Consider the following 22,735-nt stretch of genomic DNA (forward strand, 5'->3'; position numbering starts at 1 on the left):
GCCGTTGATGCCTGCGCGCGTCTTCAGGTGTGTATGTACTTATATGGAAGTGTCCTTCGAAGCAACAGCAGCAGCAGCAGCGAGGGGTCAGGTGAAAAGAGAAGGGGCAGGAATAGATGCAGCGAGTGGGCGCATCGACAGCGCGCGCTGAGAGGCAGGTAAGACACCTCAGAAAGTGTAGCGGAGAGAAGGGATAAGGAACTGGAGAGGGGAGGGGAGGGGAGCATGAGCACAATACTCAGCGAATAACAATGAGACAGCATGAGACACGAGTACGTGGGCGTTTTTTGTTTTCAGAGCATTGCGCCCGCCGCTCACGTGCACCACGGACAGCCTGTGAACTGGCATCCTCCCCCCACACACACACACTGGTGTGCTACTCACATTTATGCGAGGCACAGTCGGGGGAGGGGGGCGCAGGAGAGGAGGAAAGAGGTCTTGGGTCTATCGGACACAGAGCAGTGTCGAACTTCCCGGCAGCCACTCGCTGAGGCATGCTTTGAATGCGTTCACGACGGTGTGGAAGCGAACGAGATAGTATACAACACATTCATGTCAACGAGGTACACGAGCACGTCTATGGAAAGGGTACGAAAAAAAAAGTAAACCAAAGAAAAGGTGCACGAGATCGCGTGCGCATGCATATGGGGTGGAGTAAGACAGTACGAGGAGAGGGCGAGGCACGGCCGCGAGCAGTGATGCCCGGGAACATGACGAAAAAAGAGGGGAGGGCGTCCGTATGCATGGGTGTGGGTGTGTAAGTGTCAGTGTAGAGAGGAGGAGGACGACGAGGGAGGGGGCGCATGCCTGACTCAGTGTATGCAAGGCCTTGAGGGGTGGCGTATGGCACCTCATCTTGGAGAGGGAGAGATGAGAGAAAGCTCAGAGCCACGAAAGGGCACAGCGTCGAACATGCAGCACAAGTGCACAAAAGAAGGATAAAAAATATGTACGCAAACTGGACGCGCTGCGAATCGGCGCGGTACCCGCTCCTCCTCCTCCCCCCTCCCTGCATGCGCGCGTGTGCGCCAAGAAAAAGGCGCGCGAGAGCGTCCTCTCGCACGAGGCAAGGAGCCAGCACGCGCATGAGAGCAGAAACGAGTGAAATCCTACGCCCGCTGCGTCTGCCGCACTCCACGAGCTCCGCTGTAGATGTGTGTGCCGCCTGTGGGTTAAAGAGTGTCGGCGGCTGACACCCCCTCTCCCGCCCACTCTGCACAAAGATGACGACAGAACATCACAGCGAGAGAAAAAGCAATGCGCATAAGCATGGCAAAGAGGCTCGTGTGTGCCTCTCTGGGCAGGAAGCCCGATGGCAACGGGTAACGGGGAGGGGGAGGAAGAAGCGACCACATGCACGCACGGGCCTCGTTTGTTTCGGATCGCGTACCGATGGATCAGAGCGGTGGCGCCGCAGGAGGGCAGAAATTTCACAGCACTCGAGGAGGTATACGACGGGGGAGTGAGTGAGATGAAAGGAAGTGCGACAGGGTAATGGCGCGTTGAAAGCCGCGCCCACAGCCCTCAGGTGGGGACTGAAGATACCCCATACGGGCAATCTCACTGCGAAAAAATGGCTGACGTGGCAAGGCGCAGCCAAATCTCGGCCTCGCAGACTACGCGGTGCATGCATCAACGCCAGTGGTGAGCCACTTTTGGGTCTGCTCAGGCAGAGGTGCGCCAGGGCTCGGGGACGAGGTCGGGGCTCGCCGCACCACGCCGCGCGACTCCCACTCCGCCATGTAGCGGGCACGGAGGTCTCGGTAGACATCATCCGTGATGAACACTTTACGGCCAAAGCGAGGAGCCGTCAAGGGGGCGCAGGAGGCGCTGTGGCTGCGGAGGCGGGAGGACGCACCACGCCCGCGCTCGAGACGGCTCTTACCTGCGCCGCACGCAGTCTCACCACGGGCATCCGCGGTCGTGACGAGCGTGCTCGGCTGAGGTGGGCTCGTGAGAGCCCTTGCAGCAGCATCGCGCTCTAAGCACTCCATCGACTTCTCCACCTTGCCTGCAGCCAACATGGACACGATGTCTGTCGCACTAGTCTTACCGTTCACAGACGCCTCCTCTCCTCCAGTCGTCAAAGAGGTCTGCTGAGGTGCCTGCTCGGCACCATGTGGCAGCGCCGGCGCCTGGCACTCGGTCGGAGGAGGGGGGAGCCTCACATGGCGGCATGTAGAATAGTGCGGCGCGTTGTCTACAGAGAAAGGGCACCAGATCCACCCGCAATGCCATTGGCCATGCGCGGCGGGGTGGTGGCAGCCGGCGCAGCACGTCACGCGCGGCTCGGGCCTGCCATCGCGCACCTTAGACTGGTGCTGTCGTGGCGGTGATGGTTCTCGGCCAGGGTGCGCCGGCGCCGGTGCGGCACGCTCATTGCACTCGCTCTGACTTTCTGGCGACGACAGTTGCTGCCTACCTGATAGTGGCGGCGTGACAGGACGGGCACGTGCTGCCAGGCCGGGGCTAAATGTCCTCTGATGTGAGCAGGTACGAGGGCCGCAACTCCGCGGTCGAGGCCTCCGCGCGTCGCTGAGCGCAGCTTCCATGCGCAACGCCTCGCGCGCGCGCTGCATCTCGACGATCTCGTCGCGGCGCGCGTCGAGCTCCGCCTGCAACATGCGGCGGCGCGCCATGTATTCGGCATCCACTGCGTTTCGATAAAAGGAGCTACGATGGCGGCGAAGCATCTCGGCTGTGTTGGAGTGGTAAGAGTGGCGACCACCGCGACAGTGGCCGCGAGGCATGAAAAAAGTGGCTTGGGAGGGCCTTCTCCGCTGATCGGCGGCGCGGGCCTCCTCACAGCGCTGTTGAAGTGCGAGAAGGTCTACTTCTTGCAGCTCCGCTTGCTCCGGGATGCACACAGGGCAACGCCGAGATGAGTACCGGCTCACATAATCAGTCGCGTCGCCTTGGCTAACCCAAGTATCGTGATGGGTACCACTATGGCACGCGCCATGGTTGCTCCTCTGCCGAGGAGCGGATCGCGACAGAGGCGCAGAACTGCTGCCGTGGAAATGGGTACAGCTACATCTTTTTGCGCAGCAGCATGGTGGTCTGCTCGGCGATGGCGCATGCCGCCTCCAGTCCGAGGCACGGCGCTGGCACGTGCATAAATCGTCCGCCGGCATTGCAAAGCGAAAGGTGGGGCTTCGATGCTGTTGGGTGTGGGTCGTTGGCTCTGTAGGCAGAGGCGCCGCAAGTGAAGTCTGTAGCGCGTGCGAGTCACGGGCAAGTGAAGACACGGAACCGCAAGGCACCCACACACAGCGACAAAACGCAGCGGCAGCGCTGCAGGGAATGGTGCCGGCAAAAAGACCTCCCTGCAGGAGCACCGATCGAAGAGAGAGAGCGGCCGAGGAGAGAGAGAGAGAGTCAGAGAAAAAAAGCGTACAGAGGACAGCGCCGGCACAGACAAATCGCGATAAGACCGAGAAGAAGTTCCGCGCCAATAAAAAAAATAAAAATAAACGGTATCTGTGCTCTCTGCCCGTGTGGAGGTAATGAGCGACTTGGATCACTTTCGCACCCATCACAGCGGCACGCGGAAACGTTTCCGCGTGCCGACACGCTCATTCTGTGCGCGAATGGCAGAGCTGCAACGGAAACAGAAAGCCACCAGCCGGGCCATCTTTTACGTCCACTGTAGTGGAGGAGACGCCCGCAGCCACCTGCGCTCCGCTCCCCTTGCTCACAGACGCATGTGCTGTGGAGCGAGGCTGGCCTTCTTCGACAGCAGCCGAGGCACGCAGTCGGCACCAAGCTCTCATGCGGCCGTTGGCGCCGCTGTTCCTGTTGTTCAAGCGCACCAAGCACCCGTACGACACACGCGAAAAAAAACACACGAATAGGCAAATCGACAAATACACAGAGACGGCATTGGTCAGAAATACAAACATACAGAGAGGCGTACATGCGGAAGCCCGCGAAGACGAGAGGATCCAAGAGACGAGGCAGGGCAGGAAAAGGCGCTCACAAACGCACACGCACGCGAGAGCCAAATCGGCGTTGTGCACGTACATGTGCGCCATCCGCGACAGCCGCAGAGGACGAAGGTGAGAGAAGCAAAGGGGCGACAATACGAGGAGAGTACGCACACTCACACGAAAGAAAGGGCCGAGTGAAGCCTCACCCCTCACCCCCCCACACACACACACGCACACGCGCCTTTCCCTCCTGCATTCAACGTCCGCTGGTTCACAAAGGAGGGATTAGGAAAGGAGGAGAGTACATACACGTTAGCAGTAAAGCCCGCTGCCCCCTCAACCTATCCACATAATATAGAGGCAGAGCTCAGCGAGACAGCGTGCTGATCGACCGTGTGCACACTTCACCTTCGCGAAAGCGTGGTACTTCTCTGATCTGGTTAGCCGCTGCACCTGTGCAGTTCTCTGCCGGCATCATCGCTGTGGACTTGATCCGTTAGCTGCTACGTCTACTCCTGCTTGTTGCTCTTCTCTTTGGCAGCCTCCTCGATCTTCATCTTCTCGTTCTCCAGCCGCGTCTCGGCGGCGCGGGCACGCCGATCTTTGATCTCCTGCAGCTCTCGCGCCAGCCTCCGGCGGTTCATGATGACGCCGTGCAGCGCGCCGATGCAGCGCGCGATGGCTGCTAAGAACGTCGCGATCGCCTCGTCATTAGTGTGCCGGATCATCTCAGTCGACGAGCGGCGGGCGTAGATTTCCGGTTGCAGGCTGATCAGCTCTTGTAGCACTTCCAGCACGTCTTCGGAGATCGGCATGACGGCGTCCCCGACATCGTTGAGGTACTCCTCTATCTGCTGAAGCACCTTGCAGAGGTGGATGAGGGACAGCTCCCGCTCTTGCACCTGTGTGGAGAGGGTGGTAATGGTCGAATCCGTCAGATCGCGCAGGAGATGCTCAATGCCGATCTCCTCCGCCTCCTCCGCTCCGAGGTGGGTGGGGATGTTGCGGAACTCGAGCGAGCGCGTGCCCTCACGCCCCTGCACCGTCGTGTAGGCCCGCACCGGTACACCCTTGTTGTCGGGGTCCGTGTTGACTACACAGTAGACAGGATTGAGGCAGAAGCGATCCGCAACGAGAAGGTGCAGCAGCATGTCGTTGGGCTGAATGGTGGGGCCGGAGGAGTACCATCCCACGATTTTCACCTTCGGCAACACGCGCTTGTGCATTGTAAACATCTCCTGGGCGTAGTTCGTGTCGAAAAACCACACATCGGCGTCCTGCGGGTCCTCGTCGAAGGGAACGGCGAAGCTGTTGTTGATGTCCAGTATCTGCTTCCCTGTGTGGTCGCGCATGTAGCGCCCCAGCAACAACCCCGCCACACGCTTCTTTTGGATGGCGGAGGTGTTCATGCGAGCGTGGTGGTCTACCAGAGAAAGCAGCACGAGCGGGTGTACCTCCACGCGACCCGCGGTGGGCAGGAACACCGGAGGCGCCGTTACATCTCCTTTCCCATCACTGCCATGCTCAGACGCGGCGTCGTTGCTGGCGACAAGCAGGTCAGCTTTTGTGGGCTTCGGATCGCCGCTCATCGTGTCTTTGAATGTGCGCTGGTGTCTGCTCCTTTTGTCTGCCTCGTTCTCTCCCGTCGGCGTCGGAATGCCGCGGCGACTTCGCGCCTTCGTGTACGGCGCGTTGTCGACCTCGCGGTGTATTTGACGCAGAGAGTCAGCACGCCGCCGAAGACGCTCCTCTTTTGGCTCGCTATCGTACGTATGCTATACGCCTCTCTTGAGCGGTGCGGCTGTGTGATGCTGTGTGCGCGCCCGCAGCAGAAGCGACTGTGTACGTGTATTTCGTATAGATAATAGGCGAAGGCTAACCACGTCACGGCCCGGATGGCTCGGAGCGAGAGAAAGAGAGAGAGAGACAGTGAGGCCCCACCCAATCACCAAAAGAAAAAACCTCCGAACTGCCGAAAGATGTCGTGTCGGGGTGTGCACATTGGCGTTAGGGTGGCGGCATGTGTGCGCGGGTGTTTGAGGGGGGAGGGTACGTTCACGTGTGTGCGTTCAAGCGATGTGAAAGCAATGCCACAGCGGTGGCAGAGTGCACGTGGAAGGGGAGAGGAGGCCGTGGAGAAAGAAAGAATGCGAGCAGCGGTGCTGTACGGAGATCGCACACACCCACACAAATCGAGCGGAGGAGTCACATATGCGCTTCAGGGTCTACGCCACACTTACGCGCACAGCGTTGCATACTTTTTCGATGGGGCATACAGTCTCACCGCATTACGCCCTTTATCTAATGCGAGTTGCACCCAAAAATCAGGTAAAGCGGAGAGAGTGGGAACGACGAGCATCGAATCGAGCCCCCTCGGCGCAGATGATTTGCCCATATCTCAAGACGTCAAAGGTACGCGCTCACGACTGCGTGTAACGGCACGGTATTCAGATGGTAAATCCGGAGCACCGAGAGCAAGAAAGGGTCGAGCGAAAAAAAAGAAAGCCAAGAGCCTCGTCTGTCCACACGCGGCGCTGCTCACGCACCACGGCTTTCCCAGCAGTGAGCTGGTTGCACCTACTTCCCCTCGTGGGCTGCACTCGACAAGACGACTCGGGGGCGCCCCCTTATGCATCAAGTAGCGCCGTAGCGAGACACACCGGTCTCCCCTTTGCGTCGCCTGTTGCTGAAAGGGGGGCGAGAGTGATACGATTTTAAAAAAAACAAATATCTCCTCTTTTCCTTGCGAAGAGGGCCGCCGACAGCACAAAGGAACCTCTCAACGTGGACAGAGCAATTCTGCGCAACGCTGCATCAGCGTCACAGCCGTGCAGGCTGACGAAGATGATGTATCCAGCGCGCCGACAAACCGCGTAGCGGTTGAGCATCTGCAATGTCAAGAAGGGAGCCAATAGCGACGCGATCATGGATACAACGCTCTGCAGACCAAATCTGCGCACTTAAACGAGTTGAAGCGCACGAAGCAGTAGAAAGCACCGTTCACCATGCCAAACGAGATCCTGCTCGGCAGCAGCTTTCTCTCAGCGCGCCACGGAACGATGGTGACGGTTACATGATAGGAGGTCATGAAGAATGATGGCTGTCATCTCGCGCATCCATGGGCAGAGCCTCTCTAGTATCTCATGAGGCCTGGACGCTACGAATCTTTGAGCTTCATGTGAGAAGGGCACGTCGAAGAAGTTGAAGCCGACGTGACTCGTCACGTCCTCGATGGAACGCGAGACACTTGCATACGCCAGCAGCGTCATAGGGTGTACTCTGCTAAGCATCGCACAAAGGCCGCTAGAAGCGAGTGCGAGAAGTCGGCGGCATTTGTCGGGCTAAGCACACACACACACCTCCTCCTTTGTCACGGCACGAGGACTCCGTGCGATGAGCACCGCCCGCAGCACGCGCGCGTGATGCGGCATGCCGGCGTACTAGTGGAAAAGGCGAAAGAGCAGCGTCGTTGCCGAAGGCTTCGAGGATGGTGACGGACTTTCCCGGGGGCCTGCGTCAGACGCGGTGGATATAACTGCAGAAGAAGCCGTGTGCCTACAAGAAGACCGTCGAGAGCGTCTGCCCTGGAGAAGTCGCGGATGTGATGAGGAGGTCGGAGAGACAGGAAGAGCGATTTGCAATGCACCTAAAGATATTGGCAAGCACGCAAAGGCAGGCACGGGAGAGGGGAAAGAAGATAACCTTCATACAAAAGAAGGCAGAAGAGGTCGGCCACCGCGCGGGCAGCAAACGCAACAAAAGCGCGAGGACGCGGTGGCACACACACACACATACATACACGCGCGTACACACACCTGCAGGCGACTGCAAGACTCGAGTCGGCCAAGAGGCAGGCGAAGAATAGCAACGCGCAGCACGATGAGGCACGCTGCCTCTGCCTCCCTTCGCAACCCCAAGACGGAAACAGCAGAAGAGAGGGTGATCGTACGGCAGCCGTGCGAGGGAGAAGAATCCACAAATAAGGGGGAGGGGGGGCAGGAAAAAAAACGATTAGGTGCGTATCGAATGGCATGCGCACAGAGCTGACCTCCAAGGCCTCAGTTCGCGCATGAATCGACGAGCTCCATAGCCTCAGTGTGACTTGTGCAGCAAATAGTAGAGGTGCTGATCGAAGAAAATTCGGCAGAGAAACCGCAGCAGGAATGAGGGGGAGGGGGGAGGCGGTGAAGAAAAAAAACGCAACGGCTGAATCCAACGAAGCAAAACGAGGGCCGGCACCGCTACACAAAGTCCGCGACCGAAAAGAGGACACAGAAGTCCACCCGAAGAGGTATTGCGGAGAACCTGCGCCGATCGAGACGGCGCGCTAGAGCGAGAATGTGCGCGCGCTGGGCGGCATGTGCGTCTCTCCTTACCAGAATCTCATCGCTGACGGAAAGAATGCACTATCCTGCTTCCTCGGCTGTTTTTTTTTCCGTCGAGGCAATACAAGCATTCGTAAAGGAACGTCGACGCCCCCCCGGCGGTGGCAGTACACTCATCAGGGTGGAGGCTGCCTGTGGCTGCAGCGGCAGAAAGGGCCTGGAAAAAAAGGGGAGAAAAAAAGGATAGTGTCGTGGGCGGAAGCGTTCAAGACAAGTGGCACGATGCGCAGCTGCATGCGAGAGAGTTTGAGGCCATGGATGGCGCCCGAGCGCAGGTGAAGCCGTCGTTCGTCTCTCTGCCGTGGAGGTCCGCTCTTTCGCCGCCTCCCCTCTCCTAAACACAGGAAGCGGTAGCGACTACGCAAGGTCTGCTAAAGCGAGTCGGGGGAGGGGGAGGAAAGTCATGCACAAGAGTCGATGCACTTCGTCGAGATATCACCTCGCGAGCTCCTGATGCTTCTCCCATCCCCTCCGACCAAGTTTACTTCTATCGCCCAAGTGACGCGCGCAGAGGAGCCGGTGGTGGCACTCATGCACACGCGCGTCTCTAGGGGCTGAGCGCTGTGCACCTTTCCGCATGAGCGCGCTTGGCTGTGTATGTGTGTGTGTGTGTACGTTTTTTTGTTGCGCCGGCACGCACTGTCGCGGGGTTCTGCTTATTTTCTGCTTTCACGCTTTGAAAAGCGAAAAATTCAGCCAGCGCACTCACTCTTTATACGTGCGTGCGGTACTCTGCTGCTGTTTCCCCTGCTATCTTATATTAGGGACGCCGCCCGTTTAAAAATGGCCCCCACCTCGCCCCACCCTTCGCGCCTTACCCCCCCCCCCACCCCACACACACACGCTCGCCTTCTTTACATTGGCCTCTCCGCCCCAAGTTCGCCATAGCCCCTTGCCCATCTCCCGTGGCCTTCCGCACTACGCCCGTGAGGGCAGAAACACATCGAAACACCGCATGCACAAGACGATTGTGCGGGAATACAGCTGCCCTTTGCACTCTCTGCTGTTCTTGTTGAGGCGATGGATCGTGCGGCAGATGGGGGGAGGAAGGAGGGCAAAGGGAGAGAGGGGGAGGGGGGGCATCAGCTCACGTGGCGTGGAGGCAGAAGAAGGCAAGACAAGCCACGCCCACAAGCGAGGAAGTCAAGGGGGCAGACACCCAGGGGGAGGAAAAGGGGGGAAAACAAAGAAAGAGAGGAAAACAGGGAAAGCGTCATTGTCCTTTTCACTTTTTGTGTGTACGTGTGTGTGTGTGTGGTCGAAATAAAAAATTAACGCCGACTGTCCATCCAGCGACAGGACACACCTCACCTCCCTCGCTAACACGAGCACAGAAAAACTCGCGAGGTGTCATGCCATGCCTGAGCGCACAGACACGGATCGGTACACCAACCACAACGACCAAAAAAAAGGAAACGCGGAGAACGTATGCATACACTCACAGACACACTCAAGCTTACCCTTCATGTGTTTGTGAGCGCAGTCACAGAGAGGGTACGGCCAGGGACCGATGAAGGAGACCAAAGAGATACTGTCAGAGTCTGGTGTCGGTGTGTATGCAGAGGTTCTCGCGTACGAGTCCGTATGCAGAGGTGGGTAGCGGATGAAATGCCCCCTGCGTGTGCGTCGCCTCGGGAAACACCTGAAGCTACTCGTGTCGATGTGTATATGCGCTTCTTTTTCTTTTTCCCCCCTTCCGTCTCCATCTCGCGATGAAGAGAAGCGGAGGCGCCATATTCCCTCTGATGTTCCTGTGTGTATGTGTGTGTGCTTGGCTTGCTTTCCACATGCCTCTGCCGCCCGTTTTCTTCGTTGAGTTGTCCCCTCCTTGGCGGATTAGTCACACTCAATAAACTTCACCGCTCCCTCTCGTTCACTCACTCACTCTCGCCTTGCTTCGGTGTACTTCGTTAGCTGTCGAGGTGGATTTGATGAGTCTGGCGTGCGATTCCACCTGCTATCATCTCTTGCGCAGGTGGAGCAAGCTCGAGGGTGGCTTAAGCGATACGATTGTGGCGCCCACTTCTTTGCGCGTTTTCGGTTGACATGCAGGAACGTCAACCGATAGTAGAGTGGCGAGGAGAAGACAAAGGCGGCGCAAAGCGAAACTCTCTGTGACATTCGCGCGTGGATAATATCCGTCTCTGCAGCGTCGCGTCGTCTTCTCTATGCTCTATTTGTGAAATGGAGCAAGTGTGACAACGACAATAAAAAAAACTAATTGAATCCATTTGTACGTGTGTGTAGTGTGTAGTGTGTGTGGGTGTGTGGAAGCTCGCACCAAAGAGGCAGGTAACGCTGGTGGGAAGCACAGAGACATGAAGGAGTTCAATTACAAGAAAGTCAGCAAGCACACACACACACACAAAGCAAACGAAGATAAATCGGTAAAGAGTCAACGGAGAGGTACACGCACACACACACGCAACACAGGGAGAAAAGACAACAGGAAGATGAGGACGGCGCAATACCCAGACAAGACAACTATAATGATAAAGAAAAGGGGCGGGGGGAAAGGGCGGGGCGGAACGGGGACGAGACAACAAGAAAAGGCGCGACCAGGCCAGGAAAGGAAATCGAAACCTCTAGAGAGTCAAGACAGCCTGGAGAGAAGATGGACACAGTGAAGGACGTGGATGTACGCTCACAACAGGCGCAGAGAGACGGGGAGAGACACAGGGCGGGAAAGGCTCGGGTGTGGCAATGAAGAAAGGAGATGAAGAGATGCCGTCCGAATGCGTACAACGGGTATGGAAAAGGAAACGTGTATCGGCATAACGGCGAACCAAACACAAGGCCACACGGAGGACAGACACGATTGGGGGAGGGAGAGAGAGAGAAAGCAAAAAGAAAGGAGAACGGGCATGGGGAAAGAAGGGGAGAGGAGGGAGGAAGGGAGGGGAGAATCTCTGAAACGCAGACGTCAAGGTAGAGAAACATCTTTACAAGAGAGAGATGTAAGGCTACAGCAGGAACTGTTGAGGTTTGTTTGGTTTCCACAGTCGTCCATGTCTTTCTTTTCTTTTTTTTGCTTGCTGCTGTTGTTGCTTGTTAGCTTTGCTTCCTTACAGAGATCGGCAGAGATGCTCCACAGGCATCACATACACCTTCTCGTCGAGAAACACTAGCCATAATCTAAAGGACATATAAACCACGAAAAAAAAGCGTGCACAAGCGAGGAAACATGAAAGGGGGAGGGCGGCGAGAAACAAAACGGAAAAGAAAAAGAGAGAGAGCGAAACTCAGTGTCGAAGGCGCAATGGAAGGAAACAGAAGAGGCAATCAACACAAATCACCCATGCGGCGCAAAAGACTGAGCACGAGAGATGCAATCCGAAGCAGAAAAAAAAATAGAAGGCATATCATACGAATCAGAAAATTTTTTTTGATTTTTTTTTGAAAGCAAGACCTGGCAGAACAGTAACAGAGAGGAGGAGGAAGAGAAGGAAGAAGAAGAGGGGAATATTCAGCGTTAAGGCCGCGGCATACAAGAAAGCGCGACGCGAAACAAAACTAAAAGAATGGGACGGCGCTCGGCGTCTGTGCTGTTTCATTCATGGTGCGGTGGTTGCTCTTTGCGCGCGTAAGTGTATCCGTTATCGCTCCCCTTCGCCGAATTCTCTATTAGTGTGGATAGCAGCTGCTTTTTCTTTTTCGTTCACTTTCTCCTTTTCTTTTTTTGCTTGTATGTGCATGTGTGTAACTGTGTGGACGCGCGCGTGCGTGCGCTCGTGGGAGCTGAGACCGCGGTCGCGCTGTAGTACCCCTCTGCACCTTCCTAGCCATGTCATTCCGGCTTGCTATTCGTGTAAGCTCAGGAAGCGAGACGAAAAGACACGCATAGGCACGTAGAGAGGCGCATTCGCACATCAGCATACGCGCATGCATGGATACAAGAGTCAAGTCACGAGAGTTCACACACGCACTCTTCTGTCACTGCTCTTTTATTTTTTTCTTCCCTTTCTCGAGATTGCAGCGTATCGAAGCCAAGCCTTCACTACAGGAGAGGGGCAAAGAGGAATAGGTGCGGCGAAAAGGTCGACGCGAGCGCAGAGAGCTGCCGTCGATCTTCCAGAAATACTCTCACTGCTGTCCTTCTCCGCCTGAGCGTAGGCGACCCTTGGGCCATTCCAAAGAACTGAGGTGCATCTGCCCGCATTATCACCTTCGCTTGCCTTTCCTTTTTCGCGTCGCGCAGCGGCGTCCCTTGGCTTATCTTCAGTGCGCAGGGCATTGAAGACGCATACTGAAGGTGCAGCAGTCACACCGCGTGTAAGCAGAGGATGCGAGTCGACTCGGATCGTATGCTTGGCTCTCTGTTCTCGCACTTCAACATGTCGCCTGCACCGCCTCTCGTGCCTTCCACTGTCGGGGAGCAAAAAAAAAAAAGTGAAGCGGCACCGCACACGCTTCAATGAGAGGGTAAAAAGAGGTAAAAACAGCAATCACCAAAGAGACACTTTGAACAAAAAAAAGTCGCCACAACAGCGTCACGCGTACACAAACAAAAGAAAAAAAAGAGGCGCAGCAGCACGAGAGAGAGAGGGGGGAGGAGGGGCACACAATACTGAAAAGAATTCTTAAGAAACAAAGGAGGGGAGGGGGCACACAACACTGAAACAGATACACCAAAGACACATACAAATGAACAGAAGTTTTCTTTTTGAGTAAAAAGCTGAGGAGCCTCTCGGCGTGAGAATTCGGGCTGTCTGCTGGTGCTTTCTTGAGGGTGGGTGTACTCTGAATAGAAACGAAAAAAAAAGTGCGAAGAAAGTTGGGATGGAGGGTGAGAGAGAGGGAGGAGCGGGGGAAGAATCATTCACGTGCAAACAGGCAAAAAAAAAACATAGCAAAAAACACCTCCAAGAGACTCACGCAAACACTAAAGCACCGAGAAGATGAAAGAGGAAAAAGCACTCCCGCGCACCGGCGAATGATGGCCGTGCCGATTCAGCGCGACCATTGGCCCTCCGCTGCGCAAGTTCATACATAAATGTGTAGAGCGCCACTTTTCGCTTTCGTTGTGGGTTTCCATCGCCCCCGTACGGTTTTTCCTCGTGGGTTTCCTTTCGGCGTCGGGCTGCTCTCACCCGAGCGAAAAGAAACGCACGTGAAGGGGGAGGGGAGGGGGAGAGTGGAAGCGAAAGAGGCGAGGAGGAGGAGAGGGAGGAGAACACAAGCAGCATGACAGATCTTTTTCCCTTTTCTTTGTTTACTATTAAATTATCGACATTTTTCTTTTTTGTTGCAGTAATCACTCGGGTCTTCTCGTTTTCTTTCTTCTCTGATGGACTTCGGTATATGTGTCGGTCGGTCGGTCTGTGTGTGTGTGGGGGGGGGAGAGTCCGTTATCCGCTGGCTCTTCTGTTTCTTTTCTTTCCGCTTGCATGTCGGCGTGGGTCCCCCCATGAACGAGGGCGAAGCAAAACATGTGTGCCTGTAATGCGACGAGCAGTACCGAAAAATGTGCACGCGAAGCTCAAGAGGGAAAGCAGTGACGCTCATCAACGCCTTGCATACCTCTTGGGTGAGGCACACTAACAAGCATTCTCGCATAGACATCTAGGGAAGACATGAGTACGTCGTCGATGAATACAGGAGCAACGCCCTCTTGCCCTACTGCACCTCCGCTTCGGCATTTTGCCGTACCGCTGCTGTCGATCACCAAAGAGCAGGAGCGGGCAGGTGTCTGCGTAGCATAGAAGTGTGTTCGAAGAGGGGTGATCTCGTGTCCTTAGTCCTTTTTCCTTTGCACCACAGCACATCGTTGTGTTTCCATTGCCGTACAGTGCAGGAAAAAAAAAGTAGGAAAGAGCCAGAAGACGAGAGGCAGCAGTGGCTGTCACTCCATGCGAGCCGTCTCGTGAATCAATGCGGCCAGAGCACGTACATGGCAGCGCGGGCGTGCTTGACGACTTCTCAGTGCTGCCTTCATACTTTATTCGGTGCGCGCGCGCCCCCCTGCTATTTCCTTCGCATTTCTTTCTCTCCTTTGCATCAGGCTCGGTCCCCCTTCTCGCTTCGCCTCCTCTGCCCTCTCCTCGTCCCGTCGCTCCTCGTTAACAGAGGAGGCCGTTGAGAGGAGAGGGAGGAAGAAGAGAAAATATGAAGCAAGAAGTAGGCCTCATCGTGTGCGTCTGCTACTCGGTGCCCGTGCAGAAGTGTGTCCTGTTGGTGTGCGAGAAGCCGCTCACTCCCAGAGCGTGTAGGTGCGCGTGAACAAGCCGAAACATGATGGAAGCAGTGCCGCACGTACACTCTCCCTCGCAGGCTGCGTAGGGCGTCCGTGAAGATGCGCCGGTGTCGCCGCGCATTTGTGCTTGTGTAAGTGTGTATGTGCGTGTGCGTGTCGTACCGACGGATGATCATGGAAAACGAAAAGGAACTGCAAGCACACGCACACATGCACGCTCCAAGACGGCGAAGGCGCAGGGCCAGCGATCAGCAACAACAAAAAAAATGGTATATTGAGAGAGACAGATGCGTGGTTGGCAGGATGCCGCATCGATCCGATCGACTTTCCTGCACTGTCGTACGCGCTGAAGGGGAAGCGAGACAGACAAAAAAAAACGAAGCCTCAAATTGGAGCGTGTGTGTACCATTCTTAACGCATCCCTGAGCGCATGCGTGTTTACCCTTGCCGCCGCCCCCTCAGCACACATACACACACACCCTCCTCTTCGGAGAACGCGCATGCCGGCACGCACCCTTACGAGCACTGAAACAGATAAAGAGTGCAAAAAGAAAACGTGTGTCGCCCCGAATCTCTTTCTCCTCGCGCCTCATCAGCGTGACTTTCTCCCTCTTTCCATTGTACAAAACGGGGCAAAAAAAAACTCTTTCTCTCTGCGCTGACCCACCGTCACTGCCACGCAGGGTAGTTCCCTGTGTGCACGGACATCTCGAGGAGGAAGAGGAGGGAGGGAGGGAAGGGCGTACTGGGGTACTCCGCTCTTCACCTTTTACTTTGGTCACGCGCTGCTGAGAAACGGTGGTGGAGAGCGAACGATGAGACACGGCGCATCAGGGCAGAGAGAAACGGCAGTGAGCACGAAGCACACATACGCCACAGAGCCTCTTTGTGTATACTTTCACCCGTGATTGGGTCACGCGGTGCTACCAGGCAAGCCCCTCACCGAAAGGGAAAAAAAAACATTCGGGGCTTCGATGCAGCTTCCGCATGCAAGGTGTGCAGCTGTACAACTCGCGCATACTGCCAGCAATGGCAGTGCAACGAGCACGATAGAGTTGCCCCATACACACGGAACCAGGGACAGAAAGGTTAGCTGACGGAGGCCTGTGCAAGAAGTTCAGAGGTTTCGAAATCGGCAGGCAAGTCGCGTGATAGTGAGAGTGCAAAACAGAGCGATGCATGGAGCGATGGAGACCGCCCTTGAGGTGGGCAGCGCGGCATAGCAGCGGAGTGATGAGTTGGGAAGCAAACCTCATCCACATACACACGGGGACGTAGGCGCAGCAACATCACAAGCACTGCAGGGCATGTAAGACTCGAAGGGTACCCTCAGTAGACCTGCAAAGGGAAGAGAAAGTGCTTAGGAGAGAGAGAGAGCAGCGGGGACCGGGAGAAAAAGGGAATAGGAAGCAAACGACAAGAAGAAAAAAAAAGAATTAGGGGAACAGACGACGGTAGTACAAGCACTAACTGCATACACACACACACACGCGCACGCACGCACGCATACACACACGTCCACACATGCACGGTTACGTGCACAAACGCACACGCGCTGGAATCAAGACAGAAAAACGTAAAGAGTGGAGGAAGAACGCAAACGTAGACAGAAAGAGTTCAATAAGACCGCGAAGCAATGCAATACCGTAAAAAGAAAGGACAGAGGAGAAGGCAAAAGGAATGAACGGGAGAAAAAGGGGGGACAAAATATATATGTTACCAACAAGGGGGCGAAGAAAAAAGGGGGAGACGAACTGAAGAGATGAAGCACGCCTCTTCACTCCAGTGTAAACGGAAGAAAAGGCGAAACGAAAAAAAAGGACAGTGGTGGTGGCGATGGTCGTAGCATAGATAGGTACGGAAGAGGAGAAGCGTAAAGGAGAGAGAGAAAGAAGGTCAAACTCAGTTCAAGCAAGTGACACAAGTATACGGTGTGGCGACAACATGCACATGCACACACACTCACACACACACAGGGACCAAAAAAAAAGGGAGAAAAAGGGGGCCGAAAGAGAGGGAGATCACCGACCTGAGTAAGACAAAACGTAAAAGAGGGCTGGACAAGAAGGTGGGGTGAGAAGAAAGCTTACAAGAACGAACAAAAGAGCTTACAAGAACAGGAACAAACAAAGGCCTTATATATATATATAGGGGGGAAGATATATAGATAGAGAGAGAGAACAAGGGAGGGAGGGAGGGAAGGAGGAAGACTTAATGTCTGCTGGTGCCTCCTCATGTATACATCACTCTCTGGTGTTCTCTTTTTTGAGGCTTGTGTGTGGTTGCCGTGGTTTCGGTCTCGATTTTTTTCCTGTTTGTTTTTAGAAAGGGGGAGAAGGGCCCTTCCCTCCGGCTCTCTTGTGGTGCGGGGGGATACCTGAGAGGTCCTTGGAGTTAAGGGGTGCGCGCATGATTTGGTGGCGTGACGTGAATTCCTGTACCATTTTTCGCCTTTTTTGTCCTTTCCTTTTCTCTTTTCCGTGCGTTTCTTTCTGAAGACGTCAGTGATATAGCAGTAGGCGGAGGGGGAAGGTGGGAGTGACCGAGAGCCGCAACACGGGAGAGCAACAAGCGCACGCAAAGAGTGAAGCAAAAAGGGGGGAACGAGCGCAAAAATAAGAAGAAGCGACAGTCATAAGGGGAAGGCGAGAGGCAGGCTGAGGCAAGGGAAGAGGATGCAAGCGAAAGAAAAGCTGAAGAGAAAAAAAGCAGTGCATTCAAAAAAATATAGAGAGAGAGCCTACGAACTTGAGTGTGTGTGTGAGTGCGTATGGGCACGGCATTAGGAAAGGGGGAGGGCTTTTCTTTCGATGCTATGGAATACTTTTCTATCCTCTTGCTTTGCTTTCAGCTGCCACTGTGTCTCCGATGCCTCTTTGCGTGTGCTTGCTTCATCAGTTTTTTCAGATATATTTAACAACTTATATCACCTCCCCACGACCTCCGATCCCCCACATGAACACCCGCGATGGCGCCCTTCTTTTTTCCCTCTATGCTGCACATACTAATTTAGCGAGTTTTCGAACACGATCGCTACCGAAGCGCGCGAGAGAAAAAAAGAGAGGGGATTGCGAAGATGCTAAAGAGTGCGGAAAGAGGCGGAACTGCAGTCTCAGCGTCCTCCTCCTCCCCCCTTTAGTGTGCAGATGCGTACTTGTGTGCTGCATTGCCTCCCTGCTCTGCCACCTCTTCTCCTTCCTTTGGCAGTCCTATTTCTCGCATACACACCCTTCTTTTCATCGTTTATGCAACACGCTAAACACGCACGTACACGTACACACACACACGTATACGCGCGCTCTTTCATATATATATGTGTGTGTGCACATGGGCGATGGGTGGAAAGCAGCATCAGCTAAAGGAAACGGCGCAGCAGAGAAAGAGAGGGAGAGAGATGATACAGAAAAAAAAAGCCTGCAAAGAAGAAAAAGAAAGGTCGAAAGTGGGTTCAGTCAACGACTGGGCAGTGATCCCCCTGGGAGACCCGGGGGGAGCGAAGCCCATGAGAGGCGACGCCCGATGGCGAAAGAAAAAAAAAAACGAAGGCGAACGTGCATGGGAATGAGCGTGTCGAACACACCAACGCGCACCAGCAGAAAAGTCACGTAGCGACCACTAAACGAGGGCACGAGAGGGAAAAGGACAAGGTAGCGCGAGAGAGGAGCGGAGGCAATGAAAACGTGAGAGGAAAAGAACATCAGCAACAACCCAAAAAAAAGGTATGATCGTGAGCCACAAAGGAATAACGCACAAACACGCACACACCTGCCGAATACGTATGCGTGTAGAGTTGCGCGCAAATCGTAACGGAGGAGGGAGGGAGGGGATGAGGATATGACAATGAGAAAAGGGCCCATACGTGGGGAAGCGTACTTGAAGAATGTTAAAGAGGTGCGAGCAATGCACAAAAAAAAAGAAGGAAAGAAAAGAGAAAACGAGAGAAACGGGGGGAGCGGGATAAGTGAACGGAGGGAGTAAGAAAGGAAAGGGAGACCCCCACGCATCCGTCACCACAGCAGTGATGCAGGGGCGGAAAGACGACCATAACAGTAAAAGGGGGAGAGACGAGGAAGGCGAACAGTGGGCGTAATGAAACGAAACACGCTCTCGCTCGAGAGTGATGCCGAGGAGGGTTGTCACGCAGCACGCAAACGGTACACACAGAGACATACAGACGGACAGAGACAGACAGACAGACGCACGCGCACAAGGAAAACACACACTCAGCACAGCATCAAGCAGAGGCGAATCAAGCACTCGAGAGAGAGGGAGAAAGGCCCCATTCGCTTCCGTGTACGTTTGAAAATGAATCGTCTTCTTACCTTCCCTGGTCTGCCCCCTCTTAGCTTTCTCTCTGTGCTCTGCTCCCTCCGCTTTCGTCGATCTTCATGGCGCCCATTGACGGCACTCCCTCGTTTCCCTCAGCTTCCCGGTACAAGTCGCTATTTCCTTTTCTGAGCGTGTGCCTCTCACACTCTTGTGAGAGTGGTCATCACACCCTTCACGACGACACCACTTTGAGGAGTAGGGACGCCGTGTCAGGTGGGGGTGCGCCTTCCTCCAATGAATTTTTTTTTAAAGGTAAGCAAAGCGATGCGGTCAGCGAGTCGACAACGGCGTTACGCGCCGCGTAATTTGAGTCAGCCACAGTTCACAGCAAAGAGGGTGAAGAAGGGGAGGAGGAGAAAAGCACACGAGAGAGCGTCAGACGGAGGAAGCAGATGAAGCTGAAGCAAAAAAAATCCTTTCCCGTCGCCGGTCTCGCGGCTGCTTGCCTCTCCTCCCTCCACCACACCACACCCTCCACCCCATCTTTGAGATAACAATGAAGCATGCTCCCCTCGACCCACTTCGCGCTGACTCTCGCTCTCTCACTCTCGCTCCTCTCTGTCTCTCGACCCGAACTAAGTGTTGCGTGCTTTGCGTGTTTTTTGCTTTGTTTTTCTTTTTGTTTTCGCCTTATTTCGTGCGCGTGTGTGCGCATGTGTAAATATTCTGTCACTTATCTTGCTTCTCAGCCTTTGTTTCTCACTTCAGCCTGTCTCTCTCTCTTTCTCCGCCGCCTCTCTCTCTCTCCCCTATCTCTGGCGTGTCAATGTCGGCCAACATCTCCTGGACCGCGCGCGCGAGAGAGAGGGGGGCGGCGAGCAAGGGGTTTAACAAAAAAAAATTGTGCGTGTGTTTGTGTATGTGCGGCTCCGGCCTGCCCCAGAAGGGCAGGTCCGTCGCTGCGCTTAATTGGCGCGCATGCGAGACTGCCTGCACGCCGCCTCCCCGCCTTTTTTCTCTTCTACTCCTACCTCTCCTTACTGTTATTACCCTTACCCATCGGTGCTACCGACGCGTACGTCTCCTCCCTGCCTGTCGCCCCGCCTCCTCCCTTTCCAACGCCCGCACGGCATGTCGGCTTCGCTGAGGGAGAGAGGCGATACCTCACGAGGGGAGGGGGTAAGCGTCGTCCTCATAAATCAAAGGAAAAAGGCCCACTGTCGCAGCCCTCTGTTGCGCGAGGGGGATGAGCAGACAGAGGAGAGCGAGACAAGGTCGCCGTGCCATGCGTGCAGACGGGGCCTCGCAGTGCCTCTCTTCATGCGTCAGAACATCCTCCCTCCTTCACTGCGCCACACCCGCATCAGAGCTGCACGGAGTTCTACTACTCCATCTACTGGCCGAAGACGTCAGGCCGCATAGTACGGTCACCGCCATAGCCTCCGCCATACCCACCACCACCGTAGCCGCCGCGGGGACGGTAGCCGCCGTTGCTGCCGCCGTAACCACCACCAAAGCCGCCACCAAAGCCACCACCGCCGTAGCCGCCGCCAAAGCCGCCACCGCTACCGCGGTATCCGCCGCGACCGCCGTAGCCACCACCAAAGCCGCCGCCACCGCGGAAGCCACCGCGGCCGCGACCGCGAGGCGGGTTCTGCACGTTGGGCTTCTTGGCCAGCGCCTGAACCTCCGGCAGCACCGATTGATTCGTTTCGCGCAGGAGCGGAATCAGGTCGTCCACGACATTGCGGTTCTTGTCGTTGAAGAAGGAAATTGCCGTACCGCGCTTGCCGGCACGACCCGTACGACCGATGCGATGCACGTAGTCATCAATGTTGCTGGGCAGGTCGTACTGCACTACCACCGCGACGTTGGGGATGTCAAGACCACGCGACGCGACGTCGGTCGCGACGAGGACACGGCACACGCCGCTCTTGAAGATGTCCAGGGCCTCCTCGCGCTCGCGCTGCACGCGGTCGCCGTGGATGGACGAGCAGGGGATGCGACTTTGACGCAGGTAGCGCTCCAGGTAGTCGGCATCGCGCTTCTTCTCCACAAACACAAGGACACGCTCGCCCTGGTGCTCCTTCAGCACCTCCAGCAGGCAGCCCCGCTTGTCGACATCCTCGACCCAGCGCACATCCTGGGTGATGTTCTCGGTGGTCGAGCCCACACGACCAACCTGCAGGAAATGGTGGTGGTACAGGAACTCGCGTGCCAACTGCTGGATCTCCTTCGGAAAGGTGGCCGAGTACAGCAACGTCTGGCGCTCACCCGGTGGCGGCATGTCGCTGTCTGGGCCCTGCACGATCGCGCGGATCTGCGGCTCAAAGCCCATATCAAGCATGCGGTCAGCCTCGTCGAGCACAAGAAAGCGAACGTCCGAGTATCGTGTGTAGCCGCGGGTGTACATGTCGGACAGACGACCCGGCGTCGCAACCAGCAGGCCGCAGCCCCGGGTCAGCTCGTGGATCTGATGGCGTGGGTCCGCACCACCGTAAACGACGACGCAGCGAATGCCCGTGCGGTACGTGAACTTGCGGCCTTCCTCGTAAATCTGAATGGACAGCTCGCGCGTCGGCGACAGAACCAGCGCTGATGGGGCGGACTGACTGTTCGTGGGCTTGGCACGGTTGAGGTTGTTGACAAGCATAAAGTTGATGGCCGGGATGAGGTAGGCGGCAGTCTTACCGGAGCCGGTCTGGGCACACGCCATGAGATCGCTGCCGCTCAGCACGCACGGGATGCCGTACTTCTGCACCGGGGTCGGCTTCTGGTAGCGGCAGCGGTTGACGTTCTCCGCCAGAGCCGGGGCGAGGCCCATCGTGGCAAACGACTCCGCCGGCTCCACGTCGTTCGGAGTGATCGACACTTTGATCGCCTCGTACTGGTCAAAGTTGATACCGGGCGTGTGCTCCTTGAAGATTTCCTCCTCGGACTTCTCCTCGCGGTGGTAGTGGTTGCTGCCGCCGAAATCGCGCGGCGGGCCTCGCGCGCCAGCGCCGAAGCCGCCAAAGTTGCCGCGAAACCCCCCAATGCCGCCGTTGCGGTTGAAGCCGCCACCGTAGCTGCCCTGGCCATCGTTGAAGCCGCGGTTCGCGCCGACAAACTGGCGGTTCTGCTGCTGGTAGCCGCCGTAGCCGCCCATCGCACCAGCAATAGCAGAGGGGTCCTGCTGCGGTTGCTGGTGCTGAGGTTGTGCCTGATCCTTGTACATGACTCCTGCTTAGCAAGCGCGTGGAATCAAGGCGGAGAAGCGAGAGTTGAGAGAAAAGCGAAGGCGAGGAATGTGTGGGTGGATGGGTAGAGTCGTCTGCGGAGGAGGAAGAGGCAGTCGAAGGAAAAGGGGATCGGTTCTTGTGCCGGTGGTAAACGGAAAGAAAGCAAAGAGAGAAAAGAAGGGACTTAACAAGTAGGAGAGGGGGGTGAAACCAAATGTGGGCTTCGCGTACGTGCAAACGCGTGTGGGTGTTGCAAACGCGTGCACGAGGGGAGGGGAGGAGTCGGGAAAAAGGAAAAGGGAACAGGTGGGGGAAGGTGGGGAGAGCCCTATTGCGGGAGGCACGCCTGGGAAGAGAGGAGAGGAGAGGGAAAGAGCACATTACCTGGAAGGTAATGCGCGCCATTCACGGCAGAAGTCACCGATGTGTGCGCCCGGAGGGGGAGGCCGAGCGGAGTCTGAGAAGAGGGAGAGAAAGGGAAAGAGGGAGACGGGCGCGGGTGCTCCCACCAACGCACTGCAGCAACGCGATCGGTGCCGAAGCCGGAAAACGCGCCAGGGTCTCTTTCCTTTTGGGTCTTGTTGCTTCTCCGCCTTCCGTGAGCCTTTCTCTCTGCGTAGCAGCCAGGAGAAGCGAAAACACAGGTTCACGCTCACATGCACGCATCTTTCTTTGAGCACTGGGTAAAAACAATTTTCGTTGCGTGGTGAGTCCCGTTGTACACACAGACCTCTTTTT

At 55.9% G+C, this 22,735-nt stretch overlaps 3 protein-coding genes across 3 annotated transcripts; all 3 read right to left on the minus strand.

Annotated features, from left to right (window-relative positions):
* Positions 1-1,616: 1,616 nt before the first annotated feature.
* LSCM1_01676 (uncharacterized protein) lies at positions 1,617-3,134 on the minus strand (the record flags this gene model as incomplete). Its single annotated transcript, XM_067319276.1, has 1 exon — positions 1,617-3,134. One exon carries the CDS (start codon positions 3,132-3,134, stop codon positions 1,617-1,619), a length of 1,518 nt encoding a protein of 505 aa, XP_067175825.1.
* A 1,304-nt stretch (positions 3,135-4,438) lies between these two features.
* LSCM1_01677 (uncharacterized protein) lies at positions 4,439-5,518 on the minus strand (the record flags this gene model as incomplete). The annotated part of the gene is made up of 1 exon (XM_067319277.1): positions 4,439-5,518. One exon carries the CDS (start codon positions 5,516-5,518, stop codon positions 4,439-4,441), a length of 1,080 nt encoding a protein of 359 aa, XP_067175826.1.
* Positions 5,519-20,169: 14,651 nt separating this feature from the next.
* Positions 20,170-21,993, minus strand: LSCM1_01678 (uncharacterized protein; the record flags this gene model as incomplete). Its single annotated transcript, XM_067319278.1, has 1 exon — positions 20,170-21,993. The coding sequence occupies one exon, from the start codon at positions 21,991-21,993 to the stop codon at positions 20,170-20,172; it is 1,824 nt and encodes a 607-aa protein (XP_067175827.1).
* Between the last annotated feature and the right edge of the window lie 742 nt (positions 21,994-22,735).

The sequence above is a fragment of the Leishmania martiniquensis genome, chromosome 32 (assembly GCF_017916325.1).
Source record: "Leishmania martiniquensis isolate LSCM1 chromosome 32, whole genome shotgun sequence".
NCBI classification, from domain to species: domain Eukaryota; phylum Euglenozoa; class Kinetoplastea; order Trypanosomatida; family Trypanosomatidae; genus Leishmania; species Leishmania martiniquensis.